The 20,184-nt window shown below is 39.8% G+C and overlaps 1 protein-coding gene across 2 annotated transcripts in view; it reads right to left on the reverse strand.

Annotated features, from left to right (window-relative positions):
- CDK5RAP2 (CDK5 regulatory subunit associated protein 2) overlaps positions 1–20,184 on the reverse strand; it is a 71,166-nt gene that overhangs the window by 31,260 nt on the left and 19,722 nt on the right. For both annotated transcript variants that reach the window (XM_036394013.2, XM_036394012.2), the window contains exons 15-22: positions 15,436–15,533; positions 11,963–12,093; positions 10,252–10,367; positions 8,680–8,808; positions 4,476–4,571; positions 3,854–3,901; positions 3,061–3,245; positions 540–1,002 (exon numbers count right to left, since the gene is read on the reverse strand). In XM_036394013.2, coding sequence (XP_036249906.1) covers positions 540–1,002; positions 3,061–3,245; positions 3,854–3,901; positions 4,476–4,571; positions 8,680–8,808; positions 10,252–10,367; positions 11,963–12,093; positions 15,436–15,533 — 1,266 coding nt within the window. The remainder of the gene's footprint in view (positions 1–539; positions 1,003–3,060; positions 3,246–3,853; positions 3,902–4,475; positions 4,572–8,679; positions 8,809–10,251; positions 10,368–11,962; positions 12,094–15,435; positions 15,534–20,184) is intronic.

Consider the following 20,184-nt stretch of genomic DNA (forward strand, 5'->3'; position numbering starts at 1 on the left):
AACAGCCCCAGTGCACTCAGTCCCAGCAAACACAGCAAACTGTGCCCTTGCCACAGGGCACTCCTGGCTACGCTCCTCAGGAAGCAAGACACAATGAGAGGATGTTAAAAAAAGCCTAAAATTAAGGTTTGAGTTTGTGGAAGTGTCCCACTAATCCCTCCCCAGCCTTCTCGCAGATGTGATGCAAATCTGGAATTTTCTAGAACACTTTTGCCATTTAGACTTCATCACTTCCAAGTACTCTAGTTGTGTACATTATGAATAAGAAACACAGACTCTCTTTTTCCAAAAGCTGTAATATTTACGAGTGTGTGGTCCCAGGGAGGATTGAAATTCAATTAATTAACGTTCTAAAGCACGCTGAAGTAGGAGATGAAAAGCTCTGAACATTAAGAACAATTATCTAAAATATATTTGGCTTACATCTCTTTTCCTAATATTAAAAATCATACAAAAGCAAGATTTAATATTAGAAATGAAACATATTTTTCCCTTTTTATACATCTATTCCCTAAGTACAAAAAAGAGAATAAACTTACTTCATTTGTTCTAGTAAAAGAAAGTCTTTCATGCTGTTCACCCTTCTTATACACATTTTCTTGCTGATGTTCTGCTTCTGCATTTAATCTTGAATATTTTGACTTTTCTTCTGAGGCTCCTTTTTTGCCTTCATGTTTGAATCTCATGACATTACTCTCTAAAGTCATTGTTTGCATAGCTGCATCTTTCAATTCCACTTTCAACAACTGACTCGCCTTATTAATCTGTGGCACTGCATCGGGATAAAGCTTCTCTTCCCCATCAAAAGCTGATTTCAATTCTGCTCGCTGCTTTAAGAATTTAGTGACCTGCTTGAAATGTTTGAGTTGAGCTCTTAGTTGAATAATCATTTGCCTAAGATCTTTTTCATCCTTTTTCTCTATATCTTCACTTGAACATTCTTCCTCTGTCGTGTTCAGATGATCTAACAGTTCATTTACAATTTTCATTTGTTCTTGTCTGCTACACTCAGGAAAGAGGAGAGAAAAGACATGAATTTAGATTTTTATTTAAGCAAACAAAAATACCTTCCAAGAAACCCTTCTGCTGTTTTGTGACATATCTGAAATTCCCAGGAGGTTCTGTTTTTACTCACTAATGAATTACTCACTAACAGAGTTTTTGGAACCTTTTCACAACATGAATTATATCATAAATTGCCTCATCATGGCTTTTCTCCTATTTCACACAGAAATATAAGAAATATGAATGGATTCTCAAAAAGTTTACTCTCTACTTTAAAAGTTAATTTATGCCAACACCACACCAGACTCTAGGCCATGTAATCATAGATTAGCCTAAGTTGGAAAGAACCCACAAGAATCATCAAATTGCAACTCCTGGCCCTGATGTTGATTTTTTGAGCAAATCTACTCCTCTATGAATTTCTAATGGAACAGGGAAGATGAAAAGTGAGAAATCAGCCAAAAAGCCTACAAAACCAGCTCATTACAGACACCAAACTGCCCCATGGATAACTAGCAGCTCACGGACAGCAATGTTTTAAGAGAAACTGAAGCCAAATAAGAGGCATTTAAAGCACAAGCAAGCTCTGAAATTCTAGAGACAATTTCATGTGTCCAATAGAGAGCTGTTTGTGCCATTAAACATATAAACCAGAGTTTTAAACAACTGCATTTGTATCGTTTAGCATTTGAAATGGTAGAAGCTAACTGGGCTTTTTATGGCTTCCTCTGGCATCTAATGGCATTAGTGAGAATTCAGCTATGCAAAGCACAGGCTCATCACCCATCAGCCTGGTCATTTATACTTGAACACAGGAAAAATTACACACTAGAGTGGTAAAGATGACGGTGCTGGAATTACTCATTAGCCAACTTTTAAGTAAGGATAACAAATAAACAATGTTTTCTCTTCATTTCTAAGGGAGTAGTATCTCCTCATTCACCACTAACTACTCCTGTGACAGCTAAGACAATTTATGCCCGTTAGGAGAGTTTTAAATAGTAATGTGAAAATACAGAATGGGCTCAGTGAAGTCAAGTGCAGCATGGTGAACACAGAAAGCAGGGTTTGACTTGTGTAACTCCACTGGAGATTCTGTTCCCAGCACTGAAAAGTCACAGAATTCTGCACATAGTCAGTCCAGAGACCAGGAAAGCAACTAGAGAAGGAAAAGGAGCTACAGCACAAGGAAAGGAGCATGAGAATGAGCTACAGCAAAGCTCAACCAGGAGATTAAATGGTGTGAGCATGAAACTGAGGTAAATCAGTCAGGGCGTGTGGTTTTCCTTGCTTGGCATTGTCCAGTTCCTATGGAAATGAGCATTTCAGCTGGGAATTGATCAAATCCCAATGTAACACACACACACACACACACTCCTGAATTCCACTGGTGCCAGTAGGGCTTCTATAGATTTAGGTCCTGAGAACATAGCTCAGCCAGTCCTACACAGGGCACTGCAATAACCCTTTAGTCAAGTGCAGGACAGGGCCCCAGCTCCCTAAACTGGGAGCAGCAAAGCCCTGTCCAGGCAGTTCAGGTGAAGTGGCATAGGGCACTCAGTGGGCAGCGCCATCCATTCTAAATTATCCCTGTAAAAAGTCACTCCAACTCCAATTCCTCCATCCTTAGATCCTTTTACATACTGTTTTTACAGCAGTAAAGCATTGTCCCTTCCACCACACCACTTTTCACTGGCCTGTGCTCTCAGATATTTTGGTTCTTTTCAAGAAAAATAGCAGCTACTGTCAGCTAAGCCCTTTGACTCTGTTAGACCTCACCCTGGAAACAATCAGTCCCTGCAGTAAAGCTCCCTGGATCAGTAACTTTGCAGAGTTTCTTTCTTGCAATGGGTTGGTTTTTTTTAAGGATTTCTACTGATAGTATGTTTCCTAATTACTTAATTGCATGATAGACTAAAATGGCTCTGAAGGTGCCTTGCCAATCTCTCAGGTAAATTAGACAGTGCCATTATCTAAATTCACTTTAGCAAAATTGCCTTATTCTCCTCTCAAATAGAAATACTGTCAAAAGCAGTGTGTATCCCTCATACTCACGTAGATTCCAGCACAGATGTTCTATTTTCTCTTAGAGGAGATGTGAGCAAGTTCTCTTCTGTTTCATGTTCACTCATTCTTGTTCTCAAGTGTTTGTCAGTTGTATCATGCTCAAATTGAGGCTTAATTGGACTCCTATAATGTCTGTCTTTGCAGAAACTCTCTGAATAGCCTGATGGAGTTATCTGTTAAAAAATTGCAAACATTGTCTTATTACACAGGTATGTAATGTTCTATTAAATTCAGGGCTGTAATCTTTCTGTAATCAGGTTCTGTAATTCCTGATGCTCTTTATCTACATTAAGAAGCACCCACAGACATTCTGCTGACTATTTATTAATAGAAAAACTAATTAACATCTATTTCATATGATTAATTCATAGGGATCAGTTGTTTAGTAAGGAGTAAGAAGATTTCCCTGAAGGTCTTTATCTAACAAGAGGTATGAAACTTCTGGAATGTTGCCTGCAGACTGCAGCTAACAATTTTATTAGCTCAGCTTTGAATCATTTGTATTTACAGTACAGATTCTGTCCTGGGATCTCCAGATTCAAGCCCTGATGGCTGGAACAGGACAAAACTTGGAAGCATTTACAAGCTGCCAACTTTCTTATAAAACATCATGGATGTGTCCAAAGGAATTTCTACCTGGGATCTCCACAGCCATTCAAACCCCAATTAAACAATCAAAATCTGCAGCAATGACATGAGAATTCAATCTGGGCCCATCTGGGCTGGGTACAATTTCCATCAGCAACAAGAGCCAAAAGAGTTTTTACAATACATCACTTACCTGTTTATCCACCTCACAAGGAAAATCCAAAGATACTTGAAGGCATACCTGGTAAACAGAGAAACACAGAAATTACAGATTTCACAAAGCAAAATATCATCCTCCATCAACGTTACAAACCTATTTGCAAATTGATTTATTTTATGATTGCACGATGTTTTATCTTACATTGATTAGATTGAGAGGCCAGCAGATTCCTGTTTGTATGAAAATGCAGTTTACCATTTACCAAGCTATCAAGCATTTCAACCCTAAAGAAAGATCTGCAGGATTTTTGCCTCAACCCCAGCAAGTGAATCTCACACAATTTGTACTCCAGGCCTGACTGCAATGGAGGCAGGAGATCAACCTGTGTGGATGTAAAGAAACACAATTTCAAGGGACTCAGTTATCCCCATTCAGGGTGACTATGAGTACTCAAACAGAAAATAATGAAAGCAATCTTGAATGCAAAACCAGCCCAGAAACACAGGAAAAAGCTTCCAGAAGATAACATTTAGTTGCAAGCAAAATCAGAAAGCAAGAAAAGTATGTTTTGTTTGCAAAATGCTTTATGCTCTAAGAAAATGAAGACATTTTGAAGGCATGCAGAGAAGAGAGCACTGTCCCATAATGCTCCTACCTGACTGACCCTCTCACAAAACTGACTGTTCTGCACCTTCTTGTCATTGTCACCATCTTCAGGCTGCATCACGGGCTTCTCTGTTGTTTCAAGACACTACACAAAGTATGGAATGATGTGAAAATGTAGCACAAAAAAAAATACTGTGATATGAAACGTGCATAAATAAGTCAGTGATATGTCTTAAAAGAAAAATAAAAAAGCCTGTAATACAAAGTAACAAACACCGAATTAGATTCCTTCAACAAGATCAAAGAAAATTAATATAAACCCCAGGAATGACTCATATCAAATAAAGTGAAACTTTATCTTATATATTCCTTCATTTTTACTTAACCCTTCCTCCTCAGAATTTATAGAACACATAAAAACCATTTAACCTTTCATGGCAAAGGAGCTTTGCATCCTCAGTCGTGTCCCCATTCTGCCTATTTTATTTTCCAATTTCCAGAATTTATTTTTATTTGCTACACAATTTAGGCTCTTCTCCAGCATTCAAGAAATAGATGCTTTTAAAACTAAGCACATGTGGCTTGCTGTACACTAGAAAGATTTACTGTGCCACTGAAGGTTACAATCTGCTGTGTCTATGCCTAAATTTGCCCATTTGCAGCAAATGGTGCCAAATCATCTTTTACTCCCTGTTTCCCACAGAACCCATCCCATAGCCTGAGCAAAGAGGAAGAGGAGGATTCAGCTTTTTTAGGAGCAGTACCCAAGGCCCTGACATCAGCATCACTGAGAGCAGGAGCAGAATCCCTTTGCTTTGCTGGGTGCTGTTGAGCACTTCCAGGCATCCAGAGGCTTCTCTGGGCACCCTGTGCCAGGGCCTGCCCATCCTCCCAGGGAAGAATTTCTTCCTAATATCCCACCTAAGCCTGCACTCCTTCCTCTTAGGGCCATTCCCTGTGTCCTGTCCCTCCATCCTTGTCCCCAGTCCCTCTGCAGCTCTCCTGGAGCCCCTTTAGGGGCTCTGAGCTCTCCCTGGAGCTGCTCCTCTCCAGGTGAGCACCCCCAGCTCTCCCAGCCTGGCTCCAGCCCCTGGAGCAGCTCTGTGGCTCCTCTGGAAACTCCAATTATGCCCAATCCATGGGCAGGACACAGCCCTGGCACAGAGGATCCCAACCTGTGTGGGACAGAGTTAGTTCTGCTTCCTGAGAACACTGGGAATTGAATGGATGTGTGTGGTTTGATTTTGATTTTTTAATTGAGTATGCACTGAATGTATGCATATATAAATACATATATATAGATTAAAAAATATACATATAGACACATATATAAATATATATACATATATATGTGTGTAGATTTTATATATATGTATATGTATACAAAAATATACATATATATACTAAATTAGTAAGAAAATCCCTTTCATCTCCTAACCCCTTGCAGTATAAGCAAGGCTAATGGTTTTAGGTATGAATTTTAAAAGGGAGAATCTGGATGGTGCAGAGTATTAATATATTTGCCTTATACAGTTAGAATTCTATATGGAAAACTGACTCCAAGTCATCTTTGGGTTATCTTGGTATTTTCACTCAGACCTGGCTTTGCAGGACAACGCAGAGTAAAGACAATTTGAAAGTTGGTGAAAGACACAGAGGGGTTTAGGGCATATAACAAGGACATGCATTACAAAAAAATTTTTGCTGTAATCATGGGATGCCAAAAGTCCAGTAATGTTAACTATTATTTTTTAAAAACCTATTTAGTTTAATCTTCCCTGTGTAGGTTCAGGACAAACCCTACATTTGTGTATAAAAAATTAACTTATTTGCACATGTAACTTATCCATGCAATGCAACTACATTTTATGGGTCAGCATTATTTAGTATCTGCTTTTCCCAGGCTAGTATTTGGTTTAATAAGTGAGGATTCATTAATGAAATTACTGCATAAGACCAACAGGTTGTAAATACACTGTGACAATAAATCACCGCACTATGGTCCTGTGTCTGAGAGGCTGACACGTCCTGTACTCCAAGGAAAATGACCTCATGTGCAACAAAATATTAAAAGAAAATAAGTGTCTTAAGGCCAGAAAGATAAGTCCACCAAAAATAAGCTGCCTGTTTTCAAGTATTTCCATAGAGACTGAAAACCAGGAGAATGTTTCTCCTGGATGAAGCCCTGATGTGCTTGGTTTGCAAAGCCCTGAAGGCTGCAATCAGCGAGGCTGCTCCTCTCTGAGAAGGCAGATGTTCAGAGGACAGCACAAAAACAACCTTTACCTCTCCTCCTTCCCCCTCCCAGCACGAGCAGGAAGGCAAGGAGCAGAGAACAAGGGGCTGTCAGAGCCTGCAGGGGCACCAACGTGCAAATTCCTGATTTGTGCTCTGCCTCTGGGAAGGAAAAGCAGGATGGGAGCATTGTAAGAACCTGAGGAAGATCCCATATCCAAATTCCTCTTATAACACAGATGTCAGCGTCACCCCAGCACTACCTGCCAACAAATTCAAGCTCAAAAAACACAAAAAAAAAAAAAGTAAGGGGTTTTTGAGAGTGGTTGTTAATATGCAAAACACACTGTTGCCACACCCATAACCCAATATCCAGGCTGTCATTTATTGCTGATAAAAAGACAGCTTTTGAACTAAAAACTTCTAACTAAAGATCCTTTCATTTCTGAGCTCCACAGAACTACAATCATTCTGGCACTGATTAAAAACCGTATTTAACTTTCCTACTTCCTTTCCCAGAACGTTGAGGTTTATTTATATTTTACAAGCCTCACTCTGTGTCATTTTACATCTGATCCTGCAGTTTCTTCAGTGAGCAGCCCTGTGTGTACCTGTCATGTCGAGGGGAGCAGGAGCACACAGCATCCTGTCACGATAATCCTGGCACAGGACAGGAATTCCTTTGGAATTCACTGTGGCATCCACGGGGATGCAGAGCCCTCTGCAGGATGACGAGACAAATGGCTAAAAATGTTAATTATGGGCAGTGCAGGCACCTGGACAGGGATCATCCACCAGCTCTTCTCCCAAACCTCAGTGACGCATAAATTCACCATTTCAATAAAACCATGGCACACCTAAAGGTCTGTTTCTAATTTTAAATATACTTCAATTAAAGACAGCATGACTGTGTCTTAAAACTGAAGAAGCAAAAATATTGTGGGACTGTCCCAGTATACCTGCAGCACATCCAGGAAAAGACAGGAGCTTTTTTCCTGAGTTCTGCAGAAAAAACATTAATTCCACAGTCCCAGTTCTTGAATCAGCCAGTCCTGCATGTAACTGATTCAAACTATTTCTAATTTTGTTCTTTTGAGTTTAATTCAGAAATTCAAGACACAAAGCACCATCATCATTCCTTTTGTATTTTTTCCTTCCTCTTCAACACATTTTGCACAAGGATGGAACTGAAGGCAAAAGCCACAAAGGAACATAAAGACAAACACTACCAGTGTTTGAATTACCTCAGTGTTTGAATTACCACATTTCAAGTAACACTTTCCAAGCTGGAAGGGTCACCCAGAACCTCCTGGACAACCTTCACCACTCACACACATGTGGGGACCCAGCACCCAAAATGCTCCCAGTGCATGGATTTTGCCAAGGTCTCTTCTTCCCCACAGCTGAGAACAGTCCCAGCTTTGGGGAAATGAATGAAACACCCAACAGGGATTATTTCCTGGCACCTCTCATAACCCACTACAGTGCTGGCCCCTTCTTCAGGCACTTCTCTGTTCTATATGAAGAAACAGCCACGTGTTTAGGTGAGCTGAAGGTCTATTCCTGAGGTTTTGGCTGCACTGAACCCTCCTATTCTGAAGATGAATCAGAGATCTGAAGGAAACTCTTAAATAATTAGACCAGCCTGAGAATGACTATGCCATAGCAAACAGACTTTTAGGAATAACTAAAATGTTTTTTAAGATATTGCTTTCTTTCTAAAATTAACTATTTCCCTCCCTTTCAATTGACAAAACAAATAGATCACAGACCCAATTAATATTTAAATGAGTATGTTGCTTCCCTAAAATCAACTTGACACATCACTGAACACTGGCATTGAGCTGCTTCTCTGTCGTGCTAACATGTTAAAGCTGTTTACATCATTAATTTAAAAAGTTATTATAAGGAATTAGCAGCCTCAGCCCCAAGGGCTTTACACTCCTGCACTGATGTAAATAACTCCACAATGCAGATTGGATGTGAGATCAGATTCTACTTTAAAACAGAAAACCTACCTCTCTGTGGTTTAGTATTTCCAGTGCTTCCTTTCCTTGAGAATCCTTTGTACAACACCCAGACTGTCTTGCCTTAAGCTCTTGATTAATTGACTGCAGCTCTTTGACCATCAGGAGCAGGTCAGCAACCTAAATAACCAGAGGAAGAACAAGCACAACTGGTAACACCCAAACTAGAGGGAAAACAAATGATGGCAGATAAATCTCCAGCTAAATGCAAACTGCACTGGGTTTTGTATCTGCTCCTGCTTTCATCTCCCTAGGTATGGAAACATGCTGCTGTATTTGTGAATTAGTGTTCAAGGGACCTTCATTTGGAACACTGTAGTTCACAGTCTGTGTCATTCTTATTAAGTTTAGGTAACAAGTTTCACAACTCAGTAGCAAGAACAAACCTGAGGGCACTCAGACAAACAGCTGATCTGAGAAGAAACATTTAATGCAATAAAAAACAGCATTACTGGAAAGAAGCAGCATTCAGGAACAAGATGTTCTCTCTTTCCAAGCCCCTTTAAAAGCCATTCTCATTCTGAGCAGTTTCACAGACACAGAATCTGACTGGGCAGCTGGGTTCAAAACCCTCATGGCCACAAAGCCATGAAGTGTATCAAGAAGTTTGGAGAAAAAAAGTTAAATCTTTTTATCAGACCAATTAACATACTTGGAAAACCAGGTCAGCTTTCAGTCACACCCTTTTCCAGTAAGAAATTACTTATAAATATCTTTTCCTAATGAGTGTCCTTGAGCCTTCTGAAGGGAACATGCTCAGAGATAAAAGTGGTGAAACCCCAGAATGGCACTGGGACACAATCTGGGGCTTTTTTAGGGACACCTGTTCCAAGTAAGACAAACTTCCTTCCTTCAGACTACCCACCTCCAGAGCATGAGCACCTGCCTACAATTCAGCTGTCCCTGAGAAACAGAAAAACTTCACTGATGCTCACTCCCAACCAACCATATTCAAAATTATTCTTGTCATGAACTGGTGCATGGATCAGATGTCACTGTGCAGGATCAGGAGAAAGAGAAGAAGTTTCTGAACTCCAATACTGATTCATTGTTTGCTCTGCATATTTCATCTCTGAATTTCAGTTCTCCTTACACACAATAGAGAATTCACCTCAGGGTTATTTTATAACATGCCCTATTTACCAAAAGATTTGCAAATCCTGGGGTGGAGTGTGCTATACAGTATATAGACACCACCACCTCCATGATTAATAAAGGTACATGAAATACACATTGTGGGATGCTCAAGGCAAAACCTTTCTTTGGAGATGACGTAGATGAAGTCTGAAACCTGTATTGAGTCAAAACCTTGAGTCCAGGTGTCCAAGAGCAGAAAACCCTGGCAGGAAATCCCTCAGCTTTCAGCTGCTTCTGAAGCCCATGGGTGTAACAAAGTCTGAGTAGTTCATAAAAGGTGGGCCACAAACCACAGAGATGGGAGCTCCAAATCCTTTCAGAACTACCCAACTGCACCTAAATAAATGTTTCTGTGAGAGACACAGAAACTAGAAACAAAGCAGAATTAAGCCATTAGGAACAGTAAATAATGAAAAAGATCAATACCTTTTTTTTAAGTTCTTCCAGAGACAGATGGTCTATCTGAAGGCTTAAATGGTCTTGTTCTCCTAAACAGATACTCATATAAGATGTTTGATCTCCACAGAAAGATAGAGTTTCATCTGCCAAAACAGCCAAGGACAGATGTTATTTCAGAAATTCCATTTGCAGGAAAACACAGCACAGAATGCACAGGACATTTCCAATAAGAACCTTCCAGTAAGTCTGTGGGAGGCCACTTAGAATGTTTCATTCCCAAAATAAGCTTTCTGTTTAATTGAAAAAAATTTGTCCTCATATTTCTTTGTGTTTCTGTCACACAGACTTGCTGCATTTTCTGTGGCTGTATTTTCTCTGGTTATCAGCACGAGTTGTGAATGTAATTCTGAATTATAATTTACATATTTAGCATTACAATTAGAAATAATTTTTAGGAAGGATAAGTTAGGCATGAATAGTTATTCTATTTTAACTGTAGTTTAACAAGGTCTCAAGGAAAAATGCCAGGTTAGACAAAACTAATGAACTTATTTTGCTTTTGGGTCAAAAGAATGCAGTAATTGGATTGAAAATAGTTACTTATTCACTGCCTCTATAACTCCAGGAATTATTTATGTTTCAATAAACACCTGTTTATTTACAATATAAATGACAGTCAATTCTAGAAATAAATCTCATTAGATAGGGAGAAAGCATAGGACAAATAGGACAAAGAAGAGAGATGCAAATCCTTCAAATCCTACTCCCAGTTCTGATACCAATCCCGTGGCTGCTGCAAGGACCCAAAAGTCACAAATCATTACTGATTTTCCAGCCTTTACTCCCACCAGCCTCACCCTCAGTACAACAGCTCCTGAGAACCCTGGAGCATTCACAAGATCCTTTGGCCCACCCTGGTTGTTGATTATCTCTGGGCTTTTGAGGTTGGAAACTCTGAAACAGCTGAAGTTTACCTTTTGTCACTTATCAGAGCTGTCAAGTGATGCTAAAATTGAAAATCTAAGTTGAAAGGGGAAGTGAACAGGCTTTACTGTTATTTATATATCCCCTATGGGATAAAACAGAAACATCTTGTACATATGCAGTAAACTATTTAATGATACCCACTTATATTATTCTTTTCTATATCTAAGAATATACTAAAAACACCTCCCAAGACATACAGCAAAAAAGCCAGAAGCTAAGCTATATTTAAAAGCTCTACTTTTTCTGAATTACTAAGTAACAAAACTTCTAGGTATTTTTTTCTTTCTCAGGGAATACTTCTGTTAGGAGGAGGTTAGCAGTCCCTGAGCCACAAACTCTTTGGGAAGTGATTACACCCCATGGTCAGAAAGTGATCCCATGGCCACCACGTGATTGCAAGGCAGGAATCTCTGATTTTTGTGGAAAACAGTAAATTCTGTGGGTACAAAGCTGCAGGCAGCATGAAATGATCCCTGCAGTAGAACTGCCATGGAATTTCTAACATTTGCTGCATGGAAAGAGAGAAAGTCTCCCTCTGTATGTGCCCTGATTGCTCCAAGGCATTCTGTTACAAATCCACCAAATCATCTGTATAGAAAGTCAAAAAGAAATCTTTTTGCATCTTTCGAAAAGAAATATTTTCACACCTTTTTTACTCTCAAATATTTTTTCTTCATGCCAGCAAACTGACTGTAATAAAACCACTTTTCTTTTGTGCTAGAGGAGGGTTGAGCTGGGCATGGATACAAACCTTTGTGGTTTTTCATGTCCTTAATCTGATCTTGTAAAATCTTCTGGAGATTCCTGTTACCTAAAACATCTTCTTCCAGTTGTTTTCTCAACATGAAAATGTTGTTCAGTTCCACTTGCAAGCTATTTATACTGGGAAAAAAAGGGACAAATAAATCTCTTGAGATTCAATTCAAAACATTTTGGTGTGCACTGGGTTTTTCTCCACTCAGGCTTGCAGCCATTCCCCATTCCCCATGGCTGGATTTCATCCCACACTTCCATCATTCTGATGCATAAGCACAAACAAATCCCTACATAGAAAGAGGAGATTAAATGTTTACATACACAGCATTTTCCTGCTCTTTTGGGCTCTGCTGCCTAAATCAGCTTCCCCATGACAGAGCTCTTCTACCAGCCTCTTTCTGAGCAGTTCTTTTTAAGGAAAATCTAAATTACTATCTTCTAAAAACTGTGCCAGAAAAATATCATTATCGCATAATGCTGATGGCTTTGTGTATTCCATTATGTGGTGACCATGGAAACTTTGTTCCCTTGCCACAGAGCTCCACCAGATAATCTAATCCTGCACTTAGGAAAAATATCAAAAGATCCTGTTCCACTGAAAATAGGACCCAGACACAACTAACTGTTTTATTTCTTCATTTATCCACAGTCTGTAAAAAGACCCCTTGAGTTCTAAATTGTCTCAATTGTCTCAGTTACCACAATGGGGCATAAATGTCCAAACTTAGAATTTATAATTTGCCGAGGTGAATTAATTTTTAAAGCAACTTTGCTACTGAAGCTCTCCAGCATCAGCTGCCCCTTGCTACATCTTCCCACACCCTTCAACTACACCAAGAAGGCAGTTCTGATCAATCTGTAAAAATATTTTAAGTGCTGAAAATAAACCAACCTGAAATTACAATAAAATGAAATAAATTTGATTTAATAAAAAATAAATAAGAGGCTGTTACTGAATTCTTTGTATTATTTATTTTTGCATTTACTTCACTTAGTGTTTTAAGATAAATTAAGCTGCTGTAGAATTTCCAAGCCACTGCACTAAATGACAGAGAATTCAGGGATCTTTAAAAAAAATTCAATCCACCTGATGGGAGACTGTACAGGAACACAGAGCACATCACACTTGCATGAGAATAACAGAGTATTGCAGATGCACATCAACTAAAAAGCTACATGTATGAAAAGCCTCTCAGTCTGTCTCCTGACAAGTGTGCTGTTGTCAGGGGCTCCTGCACAAGGAACTACTGCTTTAAACAATTCTTCCTCATACAAGAGCTTCTTTGAAGTGAGAGCTCTCTTAAATGCTCAGCAAAAAAAGATTAAGAGTAAAACCAAACCAGCACGTGACTAGAAGCCAGGTAAGCACATTTTCTCCTTTCCATGAGTTAAAGGTTTTATAAGAACAAGCCCTGATTCCCCTCTTGGAGAGAGAAGGAATGTCTTGGTCCTGACATCCAGTAACTCATTTTGAAAAATAACCACCCAGGTTGCTTAAAATAAATATTGCCTAAAAGAAGATGTCAGCAAGAAAACAGATGTTTGCCCAAAATCCATGTCACTGCTGATGGCAATTAAACCCAGCTTCCTCATCTGTGTATCTGCAGGGCTTCTTTACCCATTCCCAGAAGTTTGGGATTCAAGCCTTGATGAAGTTTCCAGCATGTTCCAGCCCCCAGAACTGGGAGAGGGAGGAATAAGAGCAGCTCCAAGCCCTAGCTCATTGTGCATCCTCTGCTGTTGGGGCACAACAGGCAGTGACTGCTCCATGCACTCCAAAATCACAGAATCACAGAATTCCCAGGTTGGAAGAGACCTTCAAGATCATCAAGTCCAACCTGTTCCCTGACACCTCAACTACACCCTGGCACAAATGCCACATCCAGGCTTTGTTAAAAACACCCAGGGATGATGACTCCACCACCTCCCTGAGCAGCCATTCCAGAACTTTATCACCCTTTCAGTGAAAAACTTATTCCTAATATCCAACCTATATTTCCTTGGCACAGCTTGAGGCTGCGTCCTCTGGTTCTGTCAGTGCTGCCTGGAGAAAGAGCCCAAGCCCACCTGATTACAACCTCCCTTCAGGAAGGTATAGAGAGAGATAAGGTCACCCCTGAGTCTCCTTTTCTCCAGGCTGAGCACCCCCAGCTCCCTCAGGGGTTCCTCACAGGGTTTGTGTTCCCAGCCCCTCTCCAGCCTCGCTGCCTCCTCTGGACACACTCATCTCAACGTCCTTCCCAACCTGAGGGGCCCAGAACTGGACACAGCACTCAAAATCCCACATCAGGGATCAGGACTGATGATCCTGATCCCACAGAAGCTCACTGCAAAAGCCCAGTGATTACACCTGCAGTTCTGGGTTTGCTTATTTGAAAGGCATTCTAGAACAGCCAGTTTCAGAGCTTTGCTGTCATTGCTGTACAGAATGTGGAGCCTCTCCTTGCCCACAGAGCAGGAGTCACTGCCAGGTCCCTCTCTTCATATGAAATCAGAAATTATCTCCATCAGCTGACTGCTAGCATTATTTTTCATTATTTTTTCTAGTATCTAAAGCAGGTCCTGAGCTGTGGCCAAGCACAAGCTGGCATTGCTGCTAAGTGTTTAACTCACACACAGATCTCATCTAGTCTAGTGCTACTTCTCTTTATGGTTTCCAAACTATAGTGGTCTATAAAATAACTGCAAAATATAAATAAACATTCCCCCAGAGCTGGCAGGTATAAGCCATTGCTTTCAGGAGCTGGCACTCAAATGTTTTAAATACTTCATTAAGAAATTTGCAATTATAGCAGTAAATTATTTATAAAACATTTCAATTTCATTTGTCTACAGACTAAGAATTTTCTTTATCATAACATCTCCTCTTCAACTGCCAAGCAATAACAAGATAGAGAGTAGGCTGCAGATTTCTTTCTGAATTGTTGGGTTCTTTGATTTTAAAAGGTTAAAAAGCACTTGCTCCTGCCACCCTTTTCAATGCTTTGCACTGAAAACGTACTATGCAAACTTCAATTACTCTGTTTTGTTTAACCTTCTCCCAAATCTTGCATATTTATATTCATCAAAATTCTCACAGAGTCACTTTTAAGATAAGCATTATCTGTATTTTAGGAGTAAAAAAATGGCAAATTGTCCAGTGCCCAAAAGTTCACTGCAATTTGGTTTTACAACAGATGCCAAAACACAAGATTCAAGTATGGAAAATCCGGCTGCTCACTTTGGTACCTAAATGGAAACAGGGCTCATTTGAGATTCCAATCTAAAAAGAAACATTTTCAGAAACATTTTAAGTAATTTAGATAATAGAAACTCACTTACATAAATATTTCTCTTTAGAGACTACTACAGAGAGCTTATAAACAACTGGCCAGAACAAACTAATCTCCAGTAAAGCTGCACATTTTTTTACAACTTCTGACTTTTGCCCTTTGAGTTCAGATTATCCCCCAAAGCTGAAGCACTTACCTATCTGACTCCTTGAAGGTCTTCACTAGAGTAGAATAAATATTCTGTTCTTTCCTTAAAGCAAGGATCAGCCTCTCATATTCAGCCTCTTTATTTTCCTAAATCAAAAGAAGAACATCCTGTGTTTACAATGTGATTTTCATGTCTGTGCCCATGCGTGTGCTTGTGTCCTGAAGCACTTGTGGAAGCAGCTGAAATCCCAATTTTCTGAACAGGATCACCAGCATGGATCTGAGAACCATTCACTGCCCTTAAATCCAGCTGTTATTGAGGGAGGCAAAGAGTGTTTCCCTGTGTACCCACCGTGAGTGAATCACACACCTCAACAGTGCTCCAGCATTTCTCTCACAGCCTCAGAAGCTTCCCCCATCCCCAACAAAAGCATCCTCACTCCCAAAGTTCCCACAACAGGAACAACCTGGCAGGCAGCTACCCCAGAGGAGGGCAAGGGGAGCAAACAAGCCAAAGCTCCAAGTACACATTTTAGAACAAGTCCTCTTTGTGTTCTGGATGAAATTGGCTTTTTTGGGGTGAGAAGATCCAGCAAATTCTGTTCCCACTCCGAACAAGAAGGATTATATTGAGCCCCAAATAAAGGATGAACATATCAGACACTGCATAAATCAGTTTTCTGCACACTACAAGCTGCTGCTTCACTCGTGTGAAGAAAAGAAAATGGTTTATCTACAGTCTTGCTCACAGAAAGGATGATATTATTATTATTATAAGAATAAACATAAACTCTTATGGTACATTCTCAGTAAGGATCCTCTAATTTCCCCAGACTTTTTCACTCCAAAACAACCAGAGAGTCATTTTTTCAGCAGGAAGTAAAAAATGCAGCTATTTAATGGAGTATTTCCTTGCACTTACTATGTAAAAGTATCTAAGATATCAGTCATTTCCAAAGAGAAAATAACTGGGATATTATAGCAAATTTAGATGTATTAATATCGGGCACAAATTCACCTCTGTTAAAGAATTTTTGGTTCTCTCTATTTTCTATTTTGACTGAAAACTGAAAGGAGGAACAAAAAAGGTGCCATGGCTAAGGGAGAATTTCAGCTAAGGGAACTCTTAAGAGATACTAAATCATTAGTGAACAGATCATTAACAAGGAAGAAACCTACACCCAGGAGTTTTCAGCAGCTGTTATCATTCCAACTGCAATTCCTAAGGAGGAAATTGCAACCAAAAAAAAATTCAGCTACAATAGAATCTCGTTAGCTCACACTAAAGATGCAAAGACTGCTAATTTGAACAATTCAGTGTTCTGCAAAGTAAACAGCACAAAAGCAAGGACAACCGGTGTTTACTTTTAATTATTTACACTCTTACTTCACAATATGCCAGCAAGTATGTTAAATAATATTTTGCAAGTGTAATCAAGCTGTGCTCAGGTGACTCCAGTTAAGGGAACCAGCCTGGCAGGTCCTGCTGCAGCTCCTACCACTGATGCTCCAGAGTCTTTGAAGAAGTGACCTTGCCTTTGGACAGGTGCTCCATGTCCAGCTGCCATCATCTTCCTTGAGAAAGTCTCATTATCAAAGAAATGAAAAAGCTTTCTCCACCATTACTGTGGACCAGTCTAATTATTTTACCCTTGCCTGATGCTTTTAGAAACCTTGATACACCAGGCTGCAGACAAAAGAGACAGGAAATGTACCTTCAAAAGCAGCTCATTTGTTCAATGATCTGTCCACCATGATGCACTGATGGAGTCTGGCAGTGATTCAAAAATTTAACAGTACCTAAAGGCTGCATCTAAGAAACATTTCCAGGTTCTAGTGCAATTTAGACATTAAATACTATTCTGTATTAAAGTGAAAAATCCTGAGCTTCACATCTAATTTATTATCTAGATCAGCAGAGGAAGAGCTCCCAGCAAAGCTGCTGACTGAGCATGGAGAAACACAAAAACAGATGGAGGTGGGTGATCCAGAGGCCAGTAATAAAATAATCTCATGAAAAAAAAAAGTTTAAAAGTACATCTTGCAGCCTAAATTAAGGAGTCTTATCAACGTGCTGGAATCTCAGCCTTTCAAGAACAGACATTAAGCAAGAAATACATGGGTTGTAATTTAAGTTGGAAAAGTTTGATCACAAACACTGACCAATGACGTAGAAAGCAACAGAAAAAAATTAATCTTTTTACTTAATTTAGTTGTTTCACAGTCTGTTAAAAGTTCTAGTGAACTCTTCCATATGTCTGATCCAAACCTTGCAATTATTACTGAAGACACTGCAGAATTCTATCCTAATTAAAGCTCTTTCTGAAGCCTGGCAGAGCACTGTCATTGTGCAGAGTTAGTGAGCACAAATGAGGGAAGGAATGGCTGCTGCATGAACAAAGCAGTGCCACACACAAACCCTGTTCCTTTTAGGATTCACATGTTGGGTTCTCCATTTGTACCAAAATCTCAGTAACCTCATGAAATCCTCCCAACTCTTTCTGCCCAACAGGAGACATGAGCTGTTTCTTAATTCAAAATGTCACAGGCTATACACAAATTATTAAATTCTAAATTCAACTACCTAGGTAAAGGTTAGCAAAATCACGAGGAAGTGTTCCTGATTTTTTCAGAATCTTTCATGAATAATAAGGATGAGGAGATGCAGCATGAACATCCCTTTTTTTTGTACATTATTACTGTCATTTCTAAATAACGTGTAGGAGTGAATTATTTCAATCAACTCCCCGACGGTACACAAAACATAAGGCAGCTCTGTAACTTAAATAGACTGTAATGCTGTGGGAGTTAATGAAACATTAAACCTCTTGACACATGGTGTGAGGGAAAATGTGTTAGAGGAGATAGTTGCAAGACATCCAAGACCATATTGCAGTGAAGGATTTATATTCCCGTGAAAGGAGGCAATCTAATATGTTAAAGTCTGTATTTAAGTCTGAAATACTATTCCTAAGCAGCAGTGGTGGAAAACATAACTTATTTTCATTAAAGGTTCCTTAGATTGTAAGCAATGAAAGTAAAAGGTTTATACCCCCACAATAAATAAATTATTGGCAACGTCACAAGAATCTCTGGTTACCTCACTGAATGTTCTCGTGCTCCCAACCACCCTCAGGATCATTTCAAAATCTCTGAAGGTTAAAGGATAAATGACTGAGGGAAGGATATTAGCTATACCTCCTCACTGATCCATCCATTCATCCATCACTAGAATTTGGTCATTTCTTCCAATTTCTAAATTCCTTGTCTGTAAAACACATTTAACTCAGACTTCAGAGATCCCCGAGTCAGAAGTTGCCAGACTCCCCTAATTATCAATGCCCTCACTCACTCTCTCTAGACCATGACAGTGCTCAAAAATCCAAACTCCAAAATTAGAACCTGTAATTTATCTTTCCTGGCCTGACCAAGGCAGAGCTCTGGGTGTTGGTTGCTTTAAAATTTATCATTACATTAAAATAAAGTACAAAGATCTGCCGAAAGACAGAAAAGTTCTGCATCTCTCCAATCAATTTCTTCAACTTTAAAAGCTCGCTGAGGCTGAAGAACCTGGTTTCTGTCCCCTCTCGTGGGGAGGATCCAGCTGTGGGTTTGTTGAGAGTCAGTGCAGCACAGCAAAGCCATCCTAGAGTGCCAGGCAGCCAATGAGAGCAGAGCTCTGGCTAATCTGTGTCCAAAAACTGGTGATTAATATGCCCAAGTGGGTCCTTGCAGGAGATAGGTGACACAGAGGTTGAGCTGGGAGGACAATGGGCTGTGATTAGCTATTGTTCAGTCACTGAGTGCACAGAGCAGAGAATGGGCTGTGATTAGAAGGTGGGTCTGGGTGATTTCCTGCACTGCTCCTGCCCTGGTTACCCACCTGAACAGAGGGAGGGGTACACAGGCAAGTCACTGTTTGATTTCCATTAATTCCCTGTGATTTTCCATCCTAGGTCCCTTTGTGACAGAAGTTAGGTGCATGCACTGCAGTTTGTTGTGCAGAAGTGGAATTTCCCCCCAGCCTTTCCCAGACCATTTTCTGTGTCTGCACATTCACACGTACTGGGATAAACCTTCACTGCTGCCCAGGCAAACAGGGCTGCAGCTGCTTTTCTCTGAGCTGGTCACACAACCAGGACTCCACGTGTTCTTGTCTCTCCCATGGTTAATTATAGTGCCCATCACATTCATCATCTCATCACCAGACTGTTCAGAATGTGACCCAAACACTGCATTTATGTTCCCTTTGCCATTGGCTCCTTTTATTTTGAACTTCCTTGAGAAAGTCTCGTTAATGACTGACATATTATCAAAGAAATGAAAAAGCTTTCTCCACCATTACTGTGGACCAGTCTAATTATTTTACCCTTGCCTGATGCTTTTAGAAACCTTGATACACCAGGCTGCAGACAACACAAAAAGAGACAGGAAATGTACCTTCAAAAGCAGCTCATTTGTTCAATAATCTGTACACCATGATGCACTGATGGAGTCAGGCAGTGATTCAAAAATTTAACAGTACCTGATTTCTTTTTGCTAGAGCAGAATGGAGGGTAAAGAGAGAAGGAAGTACTTCTAAAACTAAAATTTTGAATTTTGACCTCTCACTTCAGGTACAAATCTTTTCAATTCACGGCATCAAATAAAGTAATGGGCATATATTGCTCATCCTTTTTTAATATACATATTGCTGTACAAATTCTTCTTTCCTTTAAAGCAGTTTTCTTCTTGCCCTGGACATGTTTTCACTCCTACCTGTATTTATCCTCACATTCCATTTATCTCCTGTGGGCAC

This window comes from Molothrus ater, chromosome 20, assembly GCF_012460135.2.
Source record: "Molothrus ater isolate BHLD 08-10-18 breed brown headed cowbird chromosome 20, BPBGC_Mater_1.1, whole genome shotgun sequence".
In the NCBI taxonomy this organism is placed as follows: Eukaryota; Metazoa; Chordata; class Aves; order Passeriformes; family Icteridae; genus Molothrus; species Molothrus ater.